Source organism: Gobius niger (assembly GCF_951799975.1).
Source record: "Gobius niger genome assembly, chromosome: 7".
In the NCBI taxonomy this organism is placed as follows: domain Eukaryota; kingdom Metazoa; phylum Chordata; class Actinopteri; order Gobiiformes; family Gobiidae; genus Gobius; species Gobius niger.
Window position 1 is genome coordinate 20,619,252 of NC_136858.1, and position 21,990 is coordinate 20,641,241.

The following is a 21,990-nucleotide window of genomic DNA, read 5'->3' on the forward strand; positions in this document are numbered from 1 at the left end:
AAGTTTAGCAAAGGGTCCCTATGGATACAGCGGCAGAGGAATGGGAAGAGTCCCTAAAGAGAAAGACCGTGAGACAAAGGCAGCAGAGAAACAAGGCTGTGAAAAAGCCAGTGTAAGGAAATTGGCCGATGGGAACCACATACCACTGGTCGCCGTTTTACTGCTGTGTTTGTACTACTGTCCTCATGAGGGGCACAAAGCGGGGCCTTATGCCTGTGACAAAGCTAAAACAATGCTCCAAGGTTTTGACTAGATTACATAATTTTGTTATGTAATCTTTAGACATAATTTTGTCTAAAGAATGGAGTAGTAAAGGAAAGTAGCTTTATCAAAGTCGTAAAAGGATTTTTCTCAGTCTTCATAAACTGTGGATTTGTAACGGATCTTTGCGGCTTAGTGAGGGCAGAAGGCAATGAGTGAGTGAGTTCTTTTTCATTCTTCCTTGAAACTTGCATACTACCCTCAGTACTCGGTCCAGTTTCTAATAAGAATGAAAACTACAAATACTTTGCATATTGTTTGGTAGGGCTGGGTACCAGGACGGTATCGAAAAAAAGTTTAGGTGCTACTGGTATGTGGTTATTATTAAATCAAACCTGTCTGCACTGAATGACCGTGACATGAGTGGTGTAAACTGTGAGTGAGTGATCGTTCCCTGGTGGAAAGTGTTTTTATGATGTGTTATTATATGATCAAGTTTTAGAACTTTTGTAAATATAACATCAACTCAGCATTTTTGCTATAATCTGATACATGACATGTCTTCATTTTTAGACACTAATGTCTTTTTGAGCATTGTCAATGATCAAATACAATAAATGAAATTTCAAAGTCAAATTTAGAGACCAAGTTTTGATGCCTGCTTGATAGAAATAGTATTTTATGGAATAAAAAATAGAACATTGTAGTTCTATCTTCTGGTTCTAGATGACAAATATTTTAGTATTGGTATCGGAAAGTATCCTTCAGGTATCTGCATCGTAATCTTGGCCATATTGCTTCTTTAAGTTTTGCAAATGTTTTTCTGGCACGCATCATTGAGTAAGTGCTTTTTTCCAATCTTGTGAGAGTGCAGCATTAATGTGTTTGGCTAATTATGCAGTACAACATTTTATAAGCAAATTGCTGTTGACTCCCCATCAAGGTTTGTAATTAGAGAGATTTTGTGATTTGCTGTAACAAACTAAGTGTTCCGTCTCCTAATTGCTCCGAGAATCACTTTTTTTCCTAGACTCCAATGTTTACACGGTTTGGCTTATTGGCTCTATCTCCCCACACGTGCACGCCTGCATTTCTCTTTGTGATCCCAGTGCAGGGCAGTGCAGTGTGTGTGCGCACTGCGCAGGCATGTGCCTGGGTGCCCATGCTGACTTTAATGTAGCCTGTCATATATAGGCTACCACTGCTCCCTAACCCACTGGGCCAATCAGAGCTCGTGGATGAGAGGAGAAAGCGCAATGGCCCCCAGGCTTTACCATAGTAAGGCTACACAGAACCTATTGACGGCACTGATGTGGCTGCTTATCGACTTGCTGTCTGACCAACTTGCAGACTGTCTGTCTTTTAATACTACTTGTCCATTTTAAGTCCTAAATCCACTGAATCAGCAGGAGCAGGCAAGGAGGCAATATCTGGAATCCCCTTCCTTATTATCGCAATCATTGGTGTTAAGCCCCTGTATTTAGTCGCCTACTGAACTGTAAAAAGAGGAGGGGGGGCAATAGCTCCATGCGTGCTTATTGAACGAGGGGAAAGATGTTGTAATTTACATAGATTTTTAATGGATGCCATTGTACTACTGTATGTCACGCTGCTGAAGAATTCCGGTGCGAATGATTTGCTTTATAGTGCTCTCCACTTGCCATCCTTCGACACCGTATTGCTCTGATGGGATTACACCATCTAACAGGGCTTTTTAATTAAGGGTTAAATAGACCCCATACTATGGTGCTGGAAAGGGGGTGTTGGGCTTGGGGGAGGATGACGGCATGTGACCATTCATTCAGACCTGCCTTGAAAACAGCCGCGTGTCGTCCTGGTTAGGAGATTGTGAGGGTGGAGGGTGAGAAGGCTAATTAACACATCCACGCTGCAGCCAGACACAATGCTATTCCATTAGCTACTATACGAGTGCAGTTTATGTAGAAGAGAGTGTGTTAAAGCAATCAGGCCCATGGCATTCAGCCAGAAGTCCCAAGTGACCATCTACTGAACTGTATGTCCTGTAAAACAAAAGTAGACTCCTTCACCTTTCCTCCACTTCACAGGACAAACCGGATTGAATTAAAACATGATCATGTGCTATAGGATGACTTCGTATACATGGGAGTAAAGCTGCACATTGCTAGACATGGGCACAGATGCAGACATGAGCACGTATGCATGACTTCACATGTGCTTCACTGATGCTGGCATGCAACACTCCTCCCCCATCTTGGCGCAGGTTGACCTCTTATATAGGTCATTAGATATACATGCTATGATGTATGTTGTAAAGTATTATGGTTTATGAAGCTGGGGTGTGGCTAGTCTGCATTATATAAACGTTAGGGTTGAAATATGTTTTTTTTTAATACAATTTGCCTCATGGTCATACATTATGAAGTGGATTTTAAATGTTTTTTTATTTTTAGGTGATTGAAGCAATGTCTTGTCATTTCTTTATTCATGATGACGGACATACAATCCATATTTCCTAGACCTTGTACATCTGTTTGTTAAAATCTAGATGATCCTAAATAGTGCCCCCCAAAGCATGTCTCCCTTTTATCAAACTAAATCCACTTAAACCCGTCAAATCCCAGTCAGCTCTGAAGTTGCAGCTCTGTCATCAGTCTTGTTGGGGAGGACTTGGGAATTGCCCTGAAGCATCCACAGAAGTCATGTTACGACCACTCCACTAACTAGACTCTCTGCTACTATTGTCATATCATAAGTAACTGAGGTTCTTGCAGAGTTCTCATGACCTCGAAATTGCTGAAATGTTATGCATTCCACGAAGCGTGCGGTTGGCAAATCCGTATCATTCTGTTTTGACTGTTGTGTGTGCTTTTCTGGGTTGGATATTTTTGTAAAAGTACTCTGCGTAGACATGTAATAATGATCTAAGAAATGCAAATGTTAGCTTTGTTTGTGATAAGAGCGGCTGAGCATGTGGTACTCTGTATCAGAGGAATGTCTATGAGGCTCACTAAAACATGTTGTTACCCGTGATAACATCACTCGTCATGCATGCTTCTTCTAGGACCTCAAGGCGTAAGACGTACACTTCTTATATAAAGACATGCAATTTCTGAGTAATAAAGAAGAATTTCGGAATTGTCTGTGGCTGGTTCTTTGACCACTTGCTCAGATTGACCTAAAGGTTCAAGAAATTGCTTATAAAACATGCAAAGGCCACCTATTGCCCCTGTGTAAACTATCGAGCCCCTTGTCACTGTGATGCGAATAACTTAAGCCAAGCTCTAATCTGCGCAGTCAACATAGTGTCCAGCTGAGAAACTTGTATCAGGTTAATTTGCACCACATTGTCTCAATGATTTTAAGCCTTGATCCATACGAACAGTCTATGATATCTTTGATTGTTTGTATCTTTTGTAATTATTTTAACATCCATTATGTTTTATCTTTTAGAAATCCCAAAGCCACAGTACAAAGGACCAACAAGAAGGTGAACAATGACCCCCTGCTCCGGATCCAGAATCTGACCATCCTGATCCGACAGATTAAGTCCTACTATCAGGTAAGATCTCTTAGAGCATGTTTGCTACACACTTAAGGAAAATGTTTCTGTTGTCTTGAAAACAAACACAACAACTATAGTTTCTATAAAAGAAGTGACATTAGCTGTCAGGATGCTAGAGACATTTGTGCTATGAGCAGTTTTCTTAAACGTTGTGCCTTTTTATAAAGTGGATGGAAGAGTATGTTTGCTTGTTCACTGACAACTTGCTTAAGCTTTTTATGCCACCAACATTTCTTTTTTCTTTTAGGGATAGTCCAAGTTGTGTTTGTGTTCCATCTTGTTCCAATGTACAGAAGGCCTGTCTTTATGCGGTAGATGTTTGTATTAGTAGAGTCTGACGTGTGGCTGCACGTGTGATGTGGTGCAGTGACTCCCTCCAGATGTTGCTCTGGGTTGAATAAACGCAGAGAGATGTCACAGCCCGCACATGTGGTTCGGACTCTCTGCTTTCATAAATATCTCATGAACTTACTACATGTGTGTACAACAGTTTGCGCCGATAAACTATTTTAGTTAATGCAGTCAATTTCACATGGATTTGTGAAATGACTGAAGGGGTATACTTTTATGGTGTGTATTTAGTCCACACTGTGAGGAGCACTATGCAGGTTTCACAAGATGGCTTCAATCCGAAGTGAATCAGATAGCTGTGGTCTTATCTCTCAGTGCAGCCTCATCGTCAGTGCACATAAATGGCTCATCAGAAGTGGAAGTTTAAGTGCGCCTACGAGAAATGATTGGCTACTAACAAAATGCCTTGAAGTGACATAAAACAGAAGTTAACAAGTTGACAATCTTTCAACAAGGATATGAATGAATACATTATTTTATACTGTTGACAATGTTGATGATCCCAGTGTATCAGACATGAGTCAGCCTGTCTGTGATGGGTGGGCAGTTGTGCTGACATAGACAGAGCTTTCCCACACTTAGACTGAGAACTCTGACCCATATCCTCAGGGTTTGCACTCAGGCCAGGATGAAGGGAGTTACTTATTAATACATTCACAACACTGAGCTTAGAGGTCTTCAGATAGTTGAATTATACATGTTCTTGGTACTTTGGTCTGTACTGGTTACAACTGACAATCAATAGAGGATCTTTTTGTAACAATGAAGAAATTGTAATTGGCTCAGTTGGCTCAAATGGCTGGGAGAATTATCTGTCTGAGTTGGTGTGAGCTCAAGGTTAAGCAGGTTCAGTCAATGGCTGAGGAGATGATCCTGCATGGGTCACAAAGGTCAAATTACTGATTTATATGACAAATCCAAATGGGGCTACAAAATTATCAAAAATCAATCATTTTAATAATATGTAATACAAATTTAAGTTGGTGAAATAAAATAATGAATTCAAAGATTTTCTTAATAATATAGCAGAATAAAGCATTTTGTCAGGGGGGGTGTGGCATTACGTAGCGAACAGTTGTGGAGAGCTGACACTTTTCTGTTGCACCGTAAAGTTCGTTTGAGAAAGCAGAGCGAGTTCTGGTGAAAAGGCCGAAACACTTGAGATTGTAACGTTTATCTGAGTTTTTGTTTGGCTAATATCGGCCTGTGGAAGGCTGAAAAGCATTTACAATAATTAGCGCTCGAGCAGCGGCAAAGCACACGGTGTTTCAAACCTTATCAACAATCCTTGAAATTCCACTTGAAAAGAAGTTTTTAGGCATTTAGCCTCATCCCATAACGTTTGTGCCTGTCCTTAGAGATGAGAGAGGAAGAGCAGGCGCTAGGCCAGGCAGACGAGAGAGCGCATGAGATCGATACAGGAGTTTGCTCTTTCTGCTTTGCACTTTTCTGCATATACGTATGCTGAAACATACTAGTAATTCTATTGACTTCAAGCAGGGTGTTTTATATTTATGTTGGAAGTGGATATATATTTACTAATCCAAGTCAAAACAGTGCAATTTAAAATAAGGATCCAAAAAGAATATTGTCTGGCCTAAACATAAGAATTCATGCTGTCTAATTGTGGCCAACATAACCTGCATCATCCTATCAATGTTAGACATTAGGATTAAAGTGCAGATATAACATAATATGTATGGGTGTTGGCGCCGCAGACTACGAGAGGCACGTGTGGGGGTGCCCCAGAGCTAACGCGTGCTTCATGAAGCTTTTCATAAATGTTACTTGGCCAAATGCACCATCTGAGTGCAAAGTTGGTATAAAGTTGGGCAGTAATGCGACAATGCCGCCCTTGTTGACTGTGCTTTGTTTATCCTGTCTATTTATCCCTGGCCAAATCCATTTGTGGGGGACCAGTAAAGGCATTGCCCCCGATGACCACCAGCAGAATGACCCTCCCCAGTCTCCACAGACACCAGTTGTCTGCCCTCACGTTGCCCTCTCGGGGTCTTAAGGGCCACTGACCATTGCAAGTGAGCATTTGAAAGTAAACGGGCTAAGTTTCATTGCAACAGTAGCTTCTGATTTGGCCGTGTTTTGGTGGAAGACAAAGCGGCACGTGAGAGATGTTGTAGAATTTGGCTGTCAACATTTTGAGTGCAAGCTCGTCTAAAGGTTAAGAGGTTAAACAGGTACAGTTTACAATATAGAAACTGGTAAAGCTGCTAAACCAGGCATAACTTTACAAGGTCTGGTATTTTTATTCAAGCCATCAGGCAAGTCTTTGTTTTGCCCAAGTATTTTACAATTCAAAACAAATAACATTTTTATAACAGGCTTTGCTCTCAACTTGAAACTGCTAAATGTGTTGCCATTACCCACATCCAAAACTTTAAGAACTATTATTTCAATATATGGAAACTATATTTGCCTCATTAATTTGCCCAAAATAGCCGCAATTCGGGTCTTTTATTAAATACTATTGATGTGGCGCTCTCTTCTTGTGGTAACTTTGCCACTTATTGGTTTCGCATTTCCATGGCCATCTGGACGGAGACGGACTCAGATCCCTAACTAATGTGCTTAACAGGTCTTTAGGTTGGTGTACCGCTCAGCACTTTCTTTATTACCTTTACAAGCCCCATTGCTTTCCAATATGTAAAGTCAATTTCAAGTGATTGGTTTTAGCCAGCACAACTCAATGGAGCAACATGTTTCATCTGATCTTATTACCTTGAGACCCCAAACTGCAAATCAAGCATTAAACGTAAAAGGCATGTCTGCAAACATAATAACTATGGAATAATGTAATCTTGAGCTCTCAGGGGAGATGGAGTGAGAGGTACATGAGTAGATTTTCCACTGTTTTATTGCTGGAACGGAGATTGTGTAGGTGGGTTTACCATGTCTAGACCAGCTTTGATTTCCCAGTATGGTCTGTAGATCAGTCAAGAGCAGCTGTAACCACATGGGACAATGTATTGAGTTTAAACGTTGAAGCTATAGACACCCCTTCAGTGTGAGCGAGCCTCGGCCAGTCCAATAGGATATTACTTTTCCGGTTACTTATTGTTCTCCAAATGCACTTGAAAGCTCGGCTCTGTGTCCAGGCCAAATATAATACAGGCCTCCTTTTTAATTTAGCGGCCTTGGGTTGGCATTCCTGAGAAAAGTAATACAAAGCTCTGACCAGATAATCACTATCCTTTAGCTGTTTTTCTAAAGGGAAGCAAGGACCATTGAACTCTAGTTGGAATGCTGGATGCAACTAAATCATTTATAATATACTTGTCCTTTTCTTCAATAGTTGCATTTGGATACTGTTTAAAAGTAGCAGTAATGACTTAAGCTACTAATAGCTATACATTTGTTTGGCTACAATATTTATAATCCGTACCGTAATTTAACCGGTTGTGGGAATGTTTTGTCATAGCTAGCAATCTATCAGCTTTGAGCAACATGGGTCGGGAGTTTTGGATAATGGGCTCATTAAAGGAATAGGCCACCGTTTTTGCATACTGAGATACTGTATGTTCTTACCTGAGCTTAGACGAGTTGATGCGTACCTGTCTGGTCTCACTCGAAATTTTGTGTGACTATACTTGGATCATGTAAACGCTCAAGTAACCGTATTTAAATAGGGAAAACGTGGAAGAGCTGACAGCATGTTTGGTGTTTTTGCGTGACTGAGCGCACGCGTAAAGACCAGACAGGTACACATCAACTCGTCTAAGCTCAGGTAAGAACATATCTCAGTTTTAATGATGAGTCATATGCCCATTATCCAAAACTCCTGACCAATGTTGCTCAAAGCTGATAGATTGCGGCACCAGTATGAAAAAATGGTGGCCTATTCCTTAAAGGTACTAACACACTAGTATAGTGGAGAAAGTGTTCATTGTGCTTCAGATTTATTGCAGCACATGTGTTGAATAGGTTATGTACATTTATATATAAAAAAAAAAGCACATGCTCTGTCTTTCATGCTTTCAGAGTCATAAGATGGTCTTCAGTTTATCACGATATTTTCTGGAATTATTTATGTTACATGATAGTAGTGACAGACGGTGTATTGTTTTGTCCCTAAAGTAATATATGTGTGTGTTATTTAATAGGCTTTGATCTTCGTAATATGTGCTTGACCCATTTTGCTAGTCTATTTTTTGTCAGATGAGCCTTTTTTTTATATTCTTTGCATATTTTTGCCAGTTATTTTCCCCTCTGAGCCTTAACCATGACTTGCTAAACATTAAATAAAGCCGTCTCTGTCCCCTCTTTGCCTGGCATTTCTTTGGGGTGTGGTAGAAAGTGCTGTTTTGACTGAATGCTAACAGAGGACACCATTCATACTCCACTGCCTTGAGTTACTTTGGCTTTCTCGGGCATCTTTAGCATCTGTGGTATAACAACTCTGATTATAGCACTTTCTCTGCTGAGCATTTTTGCTCCCCTTGCACCCATTCCACTATGGGGTCAGAGGATCACCCTAGTGGTCAGATCTGATGACTTCATGTAGCTTTTCGTGGTTTGTCTTGCCCTTGCGTGTGTGCGTGTGTGCGTGTGTGTGTGTGTGTGTGTGTGTGTGTGTATGTGTATGGAAGGGGGGTTGATCATTTCCTTCCTTGTTGACCGAATCTGCACAAAGCTGCCCTGTTTTTTTGGGTGAAGCAAAGTTGTGACGCACTGCTTTAAATCGACACGTATTTGTTGCTTTATATAAACAGATTTTTCACACTTGTGTCTTAAGGCTGTGATTAATTTTACAGCACTCATTAAGTGAGTCACACGCACACATCACCACATACGCTGTTTTATTTGCTTTTTTAATTTGCTCTTTCTTGCCGTTGGCCAGATCTGTGCGGGTTTATGGGGACATGTGCCTGTTTTGTGACTGCGGGCTAACAGTCCTTTGTCATGGACACTCACATGCTGCTCTGTAACTGCACCGAAAGAGGAACAATGTTTGTATGACCTCTTTTGGCAAATATTGAAGTAATTCATAGAGTCCCGATGGCGTGGGAATCAATGTATTTCAAAGGCCTATACTCTGCTAAATGGATTTATTTTCTTTTTTCATCATGTTATTATGATGTTCCCTCATGTAAAACAAACTTAGAGGGGCTAGATGCAAGATGGCCATTTTATATTCACTACTGCCATCTCAGGTCATACGTGTAACTGCACCTTCTACTTTAAGCTCGTGCATGACGGCAATTCGGACCTGAAGTAAAACATTTTGAGTGACAGTGCAGGATTTTAGAGGCAGTTGTGGTGAACATGTCTGGGCTCATTCTACACATTATGACATGGCTGGAACATGTAGGGGGAGGAAAATGCATAATTTTAACATTTTTAAACTCGTATAGTCCATTTAAGATCGTGTTGGAGTAATCCACATACTCAGACTCCTTCTCAGGAGTTCAAAAATGCCATGAAGGGGTGCTCCTCTTTTTCAGTGTTCATATCTGAGTGCTACAGCTACTAATTATGTCTTGCTAGTAGGTGGCAACTGCAACTATTGTTTATAGATTTTTGTGTGCTCCGAAGTAGGGGCTTTTCATTGCCATAAATATACTTTACATTATTTTAAAAACAAGTAGCTTACAACGTCCAAGACTTGCTTTCCATTTTATTTGCAGCTGTCTTCATAACCACAGAAAAATGTGTCGAATAATGAATTATGGCTACTTTCTTCCCCCACACAAGCTCTCATATACTGTGAGCACTTGTGGAGTTTGATAAAGCGAACGGGAAGCAAAGTTTATGGCAGTTTTCGTGTAGAGTGGGTTCCCATATGCTGCAGCAGGAGTTATTTTCAGATTAGTCAGAGATGCATGAAAAGGAAGCCTGATACTTGGTTCCTCTTTTCCAACAACAACAGCAACAGGGGCGGGTTGTGCAGGAGTTCTCGTTCAGACCTAAAAAAAACATTACAGTTCACAGCGTCCTTAATCCAGTTTCATTCCTATTTGAAAATCCTTTTTGGGTTTTGTCCTTTTAAATTAGTTTTACATTCCAATCCAATGAGTTGTTTGCCTATGTAAAATGTTAAGAGGTACTTCAAGGCACAGCTCTGTTTTGAGCCTCCAGTTACTGTTTAGTATTGTTCCAGGTGTAAGTAAAATGTACAGAATAGATTTATCCTCATTGTCAAGGAGGCACATATGGTATTGTGTTCTTTGCAATTTACTATCCAGCCAGTATGAAGCAGTGCCTGGGGTAATGTTAAGGGGCAGTCAGATCACCCTCAGCCCACCTGCCTCCACCTTTGAGCCGAGCAGTAGGATCAACTCTTTGCTCATTGGGCCTCCAGGCTTTTGTAGAATACACACTCAGACTGACAGATAACACGGGCTAAACAAAAGCAACAGTGCGCTAATGGCTCCGTCTCTCCTCCTCCTCGTGTAAGAGATGATCTGTCCATCTGTTTGACAGCAGACTCCACTGCTGTTTACTCCAGCAACTGCTAGGTTTGACCCCTGCTCTGCTGCCGTTTTATTTTTGAAAGTTCTTTGTGGCCTCTGTAAAGAAGTAACTCATTGACATGAGATCATTTAAGGGAGTGATTTCTCTTGAGGATCCATGTCTCTTGTAGTTGAAGTCTTTTGCGTTGACCATTTCCTTCTTTTCATACCCATCAGACATCAGGATGGTTTTCATTATCAGTAAAACTCAAAACAAACCAATAAACAAAAGTAATTGACTACCAAAATCATATTGTGGAGATAGATTCCCCTCAGAGATCCTCAAAACAGATCATCTGAGCCCCAGGATGCTCTGATTTTGTGGGTTGCCCGATGCTATGTAACCTAATTTTGATACTTGGGAATCTTTCTATACACTGGTTCCACAGTGTAAAAAAGAAAATCCATGTTGATGTGGGTGTTGATGTAGTCTTTCTATCTAGAACCTCTGTTACTTTCACAGTCTGGTGAGTGTGAGTATCTATTATTGTGTCTATATATTATATATACCGGCTATGATCGATCCCGTCAGACCTCGGAAGCTAAGCAGGGAAGGGCCAGGTTGGTCGTTGGGAATCCAGCCAATACACCAGGAATCCTGGTAGTTAGTGAGTGAGTGGTTGGTGGTGGTCGTAGCGGCCAATGGCACAGATTGGCAGCTTCGCTTCCATCAGTCTACCCCAGGGCAGCTGTGGCTACAATATAGGGTTGGGCCATATCGTTATTGCGATATATATATATTTTTTATATTGTTGTATTTTTTTTATATCATTGTGGACACAATATAATTTATGTTACGCTCAGCTCCATCAGAGCTGCATAAACACTCACTGTGTAGGACACAGGGTCAGGTGCTTAAAAAGTAAGTAAATGAAAGATGTAAATTGCTTGAGTAGATCATATTTTCGAGGAAATTAGTTTGGCGCCAAAAAAAGAATGAAATATCTTTGCAATATCTGACGCCTAGGCTGGAATTTTGAAGTAGTTTGTCCGTTGTCAATTCTATCGTCAAATATTTCGTTATCATATTTCTTTTTTTTATCGTGATAGACATTTTAGGCCATATCGCCCTGCCCTACTACTACAAATAGTAGCTTAGCACCACTAAGTATGGAGTGAATGAATAATGCAATGTAAACCGTCTTCGAGTGTCCAGAAATGCATTATCGTTGTTGTTGTTATTATTATTATTATTATTATTATTATATTATGATTATCATTATTATTATCATCGATATTTTGTGATTAAGAGGGTAAGGTTGCTTTACATGTTTAAGTCGGATCATAATTTAAGTCCTGTTGCTTGAGTTGATTGAGATCTTTACGACCGCTGAGAACAATAGAGGGGAACATGCTGCGGTACATTTAAAAGCTCTGCATGTTCATCCTTTAGTGTCTATTTGCTCGCTGTGACAGAAACAGGAAGAATGCCTCTTCCTATTGTTGGTGGAAATAACCCTTCATGTTGGTAATCTGTGCAGTTTTTCAGCGGGAGAGAAGTCCGCAGTGCCGACTCCCAGAGAGGCTGCGTGCGTGGCGCGTGTGCGTACATGCTTACCATGATGTGTGAAAGCCGCGCGTACAGTATGTGTGAGGCTATGCGCCTTTTTTTTTTTTTGGTACATGCTTTACTATGTGTGTCAGACTGGCTGAGGTTGGGGAGGATAAACCCATCGCCTGGTTTCTATGGTAACCCCTCCAGTTCTGCAGAATGGGTGTGATTCCGGCTCTCGGGTTCGGCAACACATGCACAGGCAGCTGCACAATTAGCCCCCTGTTAAAAGCGAGCCAGCAGCGGAACTAGTCAAGGATGGGAAGGACTTGTAGAGAGGAGGTGTGTGTGTTTGACGGTCTTCGGTCGCTGAGGCTTAAAACACTGCAGCCTTATAACCTCCTCCCTGACCCCAATTTAGCGCAGGCTCTCGTGTACACAGCTGGATCTACTGTAAGGGCTGAGCTGTCTGACATGCGGTGCTGCAGCAGTGGTACGGTGTGTGGGAGGCACTGCCCGAGCATTTCTCCAGGCGACGGCATTTTCAGCCAAAATTTCCGTTGTCAGGAGGAGCGAGCATTTTTGTCAGTTAGCCGTCCGTGTCCACTTATAAAGAGTAGGGCAGACAAAGCTCGGAAAATGCAGTTAAAAAACAGTTTTGGGGGAACACCTTCACTTACAAATGATTAAGTATTTCCCAAAGTAACAGCTAAATGGATAATGGAGTTTTTATAATTTGGTCTGCTCAACTGTTTTGTGTTTCAATTTGCCAGAGGAGAATAATATGTATTTTTCCCTTATGCCATTCTGGACTTTCACTCAGTGTTTAAACAATGTGTCAACCTTTTGTCAGATTAAAATGCCCAACAATTAACAACATAACTCTCTAATGTTGTACTTGCTTGCTTTCACGGTTCCCTCTGCCCGCAGAGAGACAGCTGAAGTGAATAAATTTAACTGTGTTTGACATACTTCTGTCCTAACCCCCCCCGTCTCCATATATCAGTCAAAGTGTTGCTATGGGATGGAAGATGAGCCAGTGTTGGGAGACTGTGCATCCTGCTGGAATCAATAATATACTGATGTAGAGGAAAGGAGTGAGCGAGGGAGGGGGGGTGGAGGATGGAGGGATGTCGGGGGCTGCGTGCCTGGAGTGAGAAATGATCGAATCAAAGCGGCAGCTCATCCCTCACCGTTTCTTCATCAACTTTTCAACTCTTGTTTCGTCTCGCCTCATCATTCATCTTCTGCATTTCTTATCTAATTTGTGCAGGTACATTAAAAAAATGATATATTTAACACACCACTAGAGAGAAGAGTGAAATACATGAATAACATCAGGGTCGACAGGTTATATGAATAATAAGACCACATGCAGACAGAATGATTGGTTATTATGTATGATTTAAACCTTTTTCATTCATTAAATTAAATGCAATTAATCTCAAATTAATAGTTTGTTTCTTCTTACTACCATGTTCTCAGTCATCCAGGGATTATCAGTCGTATACTTTGGGAGGTTCAAATACTGGCGACTGGACTCGGTAGTTACCATTATTGGCCTCGTTGTCGAATTGGTGCAGGTGCATTTGAAAACAATGAAAGTGCATGAAAAGTGTTATTGCGATTTGATGTTTAAAAACACTGCAGATAAAAAGTTGTGTGTTTTGCTCGTGTGAATTTCCATGACATACAGCTCGGCGGTGACTGCTCGCTCCTCTGCAGTGTCCATCATGTTTTATGTATGAGAGCTAAGCCTTTACCCTCTAATCCATGTGCCATATTACTCTAGTTATTCAGCAATGTGGCTAATCCGTGATGTGTGTCATTTCCTGCTCATCCACAAGCCTGTCTGTGTGACAAAATTTTAAACGTTGTTCAGTATGTCTGTGTGTCAGTCAGGGCTGTACAATTGCAATCAAAATGAATTGTAAATTTATTTGGTTGCAATTGGCAAAAACAACAGCCTCTGTAGAGTCTTCTAGGCAGTGTTTCCTAACAAAATCTGACAAAATAGGTGAAAACAGTCTATGCATGGTTTTAAATGATGTGTTGGACACTATCATTGGTTCCAGAAACAATGAATGCAGTATTAGGACAGTTCATAAGACAAAGACACAGAGTCACACCTGCCGCTGAGAGTAACAGGTGCAGACAGTAGCTGATAGAGACAGGTGCTGAAGCGGATATACAGTCTCTTTATCAATGCATGTTTCCAACTTGACTTGCAGTTGTTTTCAGGCTGCACAATACAGCTATATAATCTGATATCTGTTGTCTTGGCCCTCTCCCACACAACACACTTTTATGATGAATGATGAATAACTCTGTATTTTATGAGAGCAGGTTTTCTTTGATAATTAACATAGATAACAAAACATATTTTACTATTTAATATTATAAGAAACAAGGAGTTCTGACCTACATTTGTGTGTAAAGGCGCACCAACAGCTGATTTATCCCAGAGCCTCAGTGTCACCACTGCCAGCTGGGGCTGCAGCCGTTACTCTAACACTGAGTCACTGTGTACAAAGCAGCTACTGTGTGGTCATTTTGTGAATATGGGCTTCATTCTTTATTCACTTCACTTGTGTTGGACATAAGCCTTTCTCTCACAATATTTACAAATTACAGTGACATAATATTGCATCTGATAATGGATGCATCCCTGTCCATTTGCTGCATAACTGATAATGACTACTATGTCCACATGACAACAGATTAAATGTTTACAGGGTCAGATAGACAAAGAAATGCTGCCCCTTGCCAATACTGCAGACCCTAGATAGTATTAACACAACAATAGTTGTCTACAATGAAATAAATGTGTGTGGACACAGCAAACACACACCAAAACACAAGCCATACGGCAATAGCGCCATTACCACCATGTTTTTTCTTAATGCTGTGCCCCTAGACTTGCACATACAGGTAATTTCTGTCTTTTATCATCTGGGTCAGATAATGCAATATGTATTAGGCAGATGGCCCTGTGACTTATATAAGGCGGTTTTAATGACCTCAGCAGTAACATGTCTCGACCTGGTAAATCCCTAGGTCAGACGAGTGCAAGCTACAGTAGTCCAGAAGGTAGGCATGAAATATTGAAGGTTGCTTAGCCTGCTTTTCTTAATGCACTGAGGTTGACCTGCAAAAGTTACAGCTATGAAAATATTTTGGCAGGGTGCCCAGTGTATCATCCAATGTTAGGAAATTCTCTTCGGCATTTTCCGTGTTCAAAGCAGGCTTGTTCACACCAGACTTGTGTATCACGATTTTCTTGGCTCTTGCCCATCCCTGTCTGTACAAGCATTTTTTGGGGGGGAATATCTGCAGGCGTGTTATGAATAGAAGCATTCTGATTCATGCTGGTTGTTGTGACTGACAATCCTGTGATGAAAGCATTAATCTAGGTTCAAATGCTACAAAAGTAGTATTAGTGATTTACTGAGTGTAAATTCATTGACATTTTCTTGTTTTACAGGAAAGCCTACAGCAGCTCGTGATGATGCCTTTACCAAATGTGCTGGTCCTTGGACGAAATCCTCTTTCAGGTGAGATTTTATTTGTTGTTTAAAGCCACACTGCAGAACATTACAGGTTATATGTTGCGAGGTCACATGGTCCTCATGCTCATCTAGACTCCCTACAAAGCTATTTTGTGTGGAGTAGAAAGCATTTCTATGGAGACGGGCTGGTGATGTCCTGCTCCCAGCAAAGTTACAAGTTACAACCCACTCACCGTAAAGACTTTTCACCAACAGAAACCTGGTTGGTGCAATCCTCTTGGCTTCTAATGCCCCACTCCATTTTATTATGTCATCGGTCCATTTGCCTCTGCCTTCCTCTAGTTTGAGCCCCTTCTGCTTACTTTAATATTTATCAGTTCTCCGCTGCTTCCTGGCAGGTATGACCAGCATACCTCATCTTCCTCTGCATGGTACAAGCTTTTGCCCAGTGCCAATTGTTGCTAACACTTCCAGGTCTGTCACTGAAAACACATTGCAGTGTTGTCATCAGTGGAAAATTTATGATTCTTTGCACTTTGCCTGTATGGAATGGAATGAAAGCTTATTTGTATATCGCTTTTCACATGACACAGTCACCCAAAGCGCTTATTGAACTGTACTCTGTAGCAGCAGTAAAACTATAGCCTTACTACCTGTGTTTACTTCTCTCTACTCACATCATCACCTGCTGAAGCAGGACTGTTGAATGATTTGTGGCCTTTACAAAACCGTTAATTTGACTGTACCCTCTATTGCTCCATCAGCAGGCCTCATGTCTCGCCACAGCTATTGTTTTTATTGTCATGGTTTTCAACACATTCCTGTTTTTACCTTGTAGCATAAAGGACAAATGAAAGAAGGACTACATGAGCAACTCTTAACATGCAACTACAAATACAAAATTAATCTAAAATAAACGTTAAACGTTCTGAGTCTGAGTAAGGTCCAGAGATAATCCGTCAGTCTGCCAGTGAGACCAGTGGCTCTAAAATCTGCCTCTATGGTTCGGTAACTGGCAGCTGAAAGTCATTGGCCATGTGGCTTTTATTATGCTCCCATTAAGAGGCAGGGGGGTCTGTGGGCCAGTGTTTGTGCATGGGGGGAGGGTCTTCTTCCAAACAGTTCAATGTGGGAATGGACCCTTGTTGCCCCCCCAGGCTCTGACTTAACCCCGTTTCGTTTTGTCTTGTATACACACATGCACAGTCAAACCCAGGGACACAGACTGACTTATGCGCTCAGAGATCAGTTAAATAAGGATACACTGTACACTCTTTGTTTAGTCTGGGCCACATACTGCGAAGTATCACACATAATCTTGTCTGATCTGCTAAAAAGCTCAGTTCACTTTAAATGGCTGGCGAGGGGTTTTCATTATTACCTCGTCTATAGGCTTTAGCTGCTTTGTAACTGCAAACCCGGAGAAATACAAAGTGCTTTGTTTTGCATGACGTTGCAGACATCGAGAAACACATAATTGTCTGTGTTCTGGCCTATTCATGTCTGTAACTGTTTACTGAGTTTGTGTTTACACAACTAGAGCGTTTTTCCTCTGGGAGTATTGATTGTTTTTGCCATAAATAAAGACTGTATTTCCATTCGTCACATATTGTCGATTGGCGTCTTGGGCCTCTCGTGGTTATATGAGAAGAGCAGTGACTTGCTGAGCCCATCTTTGTCATGACTGAGCACAATGAGTGACATAAAACCCCTATTAACGATGCTTTGTCATGGCTGCAATGTTGTGGCTCTGATTCAAGTGGATACAACCGCAAACTCCTGGATATCGCACTGATTTGAAGGAGTACAATGCTTGTTTTTGGGCTCAGAACTAGCGATGCACCGATCCAGCTTTTTTGCTTATACTGATACTGGAGTTTCAGTATGCTGATTTCCGATATTTACCGATACCACCTTTCTTAAAAGTGTCTTTCTCCGAGTGAAAAATTATATTGACTCTTTTCTCCATTGTAAGATCAATAAGTCATATTTTATTGTCATGTTATAGATCAATTATATCTATTGATGGATTGATTGGATAAACATTTAACAAGGATGACCTGATCAGTACAAATATGTTAGATAACTTATTTCTTAAACTAAAAATAAAACTAAATAAACTAAACTAAAAAAACACTTGGCGTCAGCAGTGGTTATTTTATTCTATTCTATTAGGCTACTTTAGCTATGTCTATCATCGTTTCTGACCCTTGATCATGTAGGGTATGAGGGTTTATTAATCAATTAATTTGTATATTAATTAATTAATAGGTTGTAGATTAGCCTTAAAATTTAACGGGGCACCAGTTCGAAAGGCGAACAAAATAAAAGTAAGAATAGGAGGCTAAACTACAGATTTATCTGAAGGAAATGAGGTCTTGGACGTACACATGGACCCTTATTCTGGAATAATAAACACAGACATTACCAAAGCAAACTGTGGTTTATGGAGGTTTAATGATCAAAATCAATTAACAGACGGTATTAAATATTAAAGTGCAAACAGAATAACTTGGAACCCTAACAGGATGAATAATCAGATAAAATGTTCTAAAATTGTATCTGAAAGTCAGTAAGGTGGTTAGAGGTTATGTGAGTCTTATTGAGCCAGGTCTATGAGATGCGCTTACAACCGTGAGAGAAAGGCTTTCCACTCCAACTGTGGTCCGGCGTCCCAAAGTCCGACGGCCTGTGGTGGTGGTTTCTCTCGGATGGCTATCTCAGCTGATGCAGGCGCGGCCCTGTCTGCAGCTCCTCTGGCCTTGGGCGCCAAGCAAGACTCAAAATCGCTGAAAGCTCAGCGATCAAAAATGTTGTTGTCTTGTAGGAAAAATGCAAATGTTCTTAAAAGAAGTAACAGATAGTTACAAATCACGTCAAACGACGGGCTCAAACTTAGAGTTCTTGTGGTCCATCTGAGACAAAGGAGAGGTCAGAGTTCAGCGGGGGATGTCATGCCATGTGCTCTCGTCCGTCTCTCTCTCTCCGGTCCAACTCAACTCAGAAGCGGTTTCTTTAAGAAGAGGAAGGGTAAGGGGAGTTTCTGGCTATTTCTCCTTCCTTTATACCAAGGGGGCGGCCCCTTTTTCTCCGTGGATTCGACCAATCGACATTCAGTCCGTAACTCGATATGACGATCCCAAGTGGGAATGTCTTTGGGAGAGAATTCAAGAAATACATTTCTATTGCGATAAACACATTAACAACTTCACAACTTTCCAAACAACATTTCGACAGTATGTTTGTACATTGCGTCTTTGTTGACCTGGGGAAGAATTCATCATTAGAACAGATTGGTTGAGTTCATTCTCACTGTCCGTGAATTAAAGAATTGGATTATTACTCAAATCAGAAGTTTGAGATTCAGTCTTTAGTCCAATTCGAAGGTCAATAGAGAGTTCTCCTCTCTGGTTTTGAAGGTTAAAGGATAGATCGTCACAGTCTTAATTTCCCGAACTGTATTCGATCTTATCAGCCATTCACAAGACAGGAAGTGACGACATTCCAAAAGTCATAAAATGGCCTAGGAGTTTTGGAGTGGGGGTTGAGCTGCTCTCTGGAATGCGTTAACAATGGCGAAAGGCAATAGGCGAACCTTCACACGCTACAATCAGTTTTCATTAGCATTAGCATGCTCCCGCTAGCTTTAGCATGCTATTGCTAATCGCAGAATTTTGTGTGGCGAACAAAAATACATTTGTGAAAGTTAAAACTAACTCAGCGGTTGATTTCCCCAAGTTCTTACCTTTTAAATCGATGTACAGCATGCCCGTATTCACTTAGATTTAGGTGGCAACAGTTGCGTTTTTAAGGCGTTGAGAGGCAAAACTGGTATTGGTTCAGTATCGGATATATGTAGCTAATACGTTGTAATGCGTTGTATACTCTGTCTATTCCATTCAGGGATGGAAAAAGGAAACGGAAAAAAGGGTTTTCTAGCACTGGGTTGCTTTGTCAACAGTGCGTCATCTGGCCAAAAAGGACCCATATAGTTGTTACACATTAAACACACATTAAATACAATTACCATGTATTCTTTATAGTGTGATCACGGCATCAAGTCATATCCTCAAAGAGAGACTGACAATGGCTGGGCAGGAAGAAGGGTTAGTCAGTGTCCTGGTGACCCCTGGTTTCCTGCCAAAGGGATGAAGCACAGAGGGAGGAAAAGGGGCAAATACAGATGACACGTTGAGGAACGTATACAAACAGTCACTGCTTAGACAATGTTGGAGGATGGTAGACAGGAAGCTGGGTGGATGACAAGGTTTATACATGAAATACACAGTGCAAAAGGTTTAGTCAGAACGAGATGGTTAGGCTTTAAATCAGGGATAGGCGAGGTTGCTTGGTGGTGGGCAGATAATTTGCACAGACTCTGGATCAGTAGTGCATGTAGTGTGGAGGAATGATGAGACCCGCATAACACAACAGGAATCTCCTCCTTGAAGCCTTTGTTGCAGCTGGGGGATTTTCTTGTCTATTTTCACCCTCCTCTCCTTGCATCCTTCTCCAGTCTCTTCCAATAGCGCATCTCCTGCGTGCGTGTGTTTGTATGGCTGCCGGTCCATACTGCTCTATTCCTATTATTGTCTGGCTGCTTTTATCTACCTCTCCTGCCTGACTATAAATTATTTATCCTTCCAGAGTCTCTTATCTTCCGTGCGTCGCTGCATTAGGTTTGCTGAGCCCAAATCCCTCTCCGAATTGGTTTCTGTAGCTTCTTTTAAAAAGCTGCTAAGCCCAGAAGCAAAGCGAGACATTTTTATCAGCCATTACTGCTCTTTATACTCAATGTGGCTCGTTCTCATTATATCATTCAGGAAACATATGGTGATTTTAAAAAGCAGTGATTTGACAGTTTTCAGGCTTGGCGTTCGCACTTGTAATTAGTGTAGCCCACGCATTTGTGAAAGACTACAGTTGAAGGCCGAGGACAATTAATCGAAATGAATCACAAACTGCATTCACAATGTCTACTGAAAGACTGTCTAGTAAAAGAAATATTACAGATACTGCTTTTAACTCAACCAAATCAGTAGGTGTGAAAATAAATCTTTACTTGGAGCTTTGTTAATATAAACAGACTGAAGGAACCTTGGTTTCTGTGAGACTTCAACTCCCTGGTCTCTATTGATTTAGGAAAATCTGTAAATATTGACTTAAACCTGTTGAGAATTGAAGGACTATCGATATGCTGCTGACACTATTTTGACAGATTGAGGCTTCTGTAGGAACTGCTTCTGCTGTCTGTTATATCAATGTTTGTTTATCGTCTTCCTATTGCAATTACACTGGTAACTGCTGCTGTGTTTCTGATTATCAAACGCATGCAATTACTGTAGTTATTTACCTGAATACCTGCCTGGATTGTGTACAAGTGCTGTAGCCTTGAGCGTCTTTTGAGTTCTGCACCTTGCTCATAGTGGCTGTCGCTAATCTGGATTTATTGCTGGCGTTAGCGCTTGCTACCCTCTGGGTGTTATAATGAGCAGGCTAATACCAAAGGCACTATACAACATGAACATGTGCTCACTCTCCTGTCCCCACCTTCCCAAAGATGTATCACTTCGTCATTTCAAATCCACACACCCAACTGGTTTGCCCTGAGCCTCCTGTCCCAGGATGAGCTCAGGCCTGTTGGTAGCAGCTGTTTTTGAGTTTCAACATTTTTGACAATATGCCCCGACATGTGAAGCACAACAGGAAATTCACACTACAAATCCTGGCACTGAAAAGTGGATTATTATTCTCTCCAAATTGTTTGGCTATGAGGGCATTATTTATTCTGTACTACGCTACAGCCACTTCATCATCGTCATAATTGTGTTTTGGGTATTCACATTATGTATACTATTTTGTTTGTCTATTTCAGAGCAAGGCTTGGAGGAAATGAAGAAATTATTGCTGCTGCTGTTGGGCTGTGCTGTCCAGGTAAAACTGAATAAAAATCTGTATTTTGCACCAACACGCTCCTCCAGAGAATGTACTTCTATGTTGTTTTGTCTTTGTTGTTTGAACCTGTGCTGCAGTTTTTGAGGTTTTGTGGTAAATATGGCCAAGTCAAAGACAAATTTCCTCAAGGGGACAATACTTTTTCACCATTTAGCTAATCTGTGATGATGTAGGACCACAGCCTCATCCCACTGCTTTCTCCTTTGTGCCTGTGTGAGTGGACTGGTTTATCACTGAATGTACTGTCTGTGTTTATGTTTGTGCTTTATGAGAGGAAATATATAACTCAATAAATGCATAAAAGCATAGAAATATTCAAAACTAGCAGCTATAATACTGTATTTTATCCTATTTTCATTCAGTGGCAAAAACTCATTCAGTTCCTTGCACGTACAATTGCTCCTATGTTGAGTAAGATTCAGTAATTGCTTAATGCCATTTTGGGAAAATTTTGTTAGCTGCTCATGATAA

General features: G+C 41.0%; 1 protein-coding gene across 7 annotated transcripts in view; it reads left to right on the forward strand.

Moving 5' to 3' along the window:
- Nucleotides 1-21,990, forward strand: part of ccdc88ab (coiled-coil domain containing 88Ab) — a 50,800-nt gene that overhangs the window by 4,411 nt on the left and 24,399 nt on the right. For all 7 annotated transcript variants that reach the window (XR_013793083.1, XM_079560515.1, XM_079560518.1 and 4 more), the window contains exons 3-5: nucleotides 3,634-3,742; nucleotides 15,540-15,609; nucleotides 21,440-21,498. Coding sequence is in view for 6 of the 7 variants with exons in the window: in XM_079560515.1 (XP_079416641.1) it covers nucleotides 3,634-3,742; nucleotides 15,540-15,609; nucleotides 21,440-21,498 (238 nt within the window). In the remaining variant the exon portion in view is untranslated. The remainder of the gene's footprint in view (nucleotides 1-3,633; nucleotides 3,743-15,539; nucleotides 15,610-21,439; nucleotides 21,499-21,990) is intronic.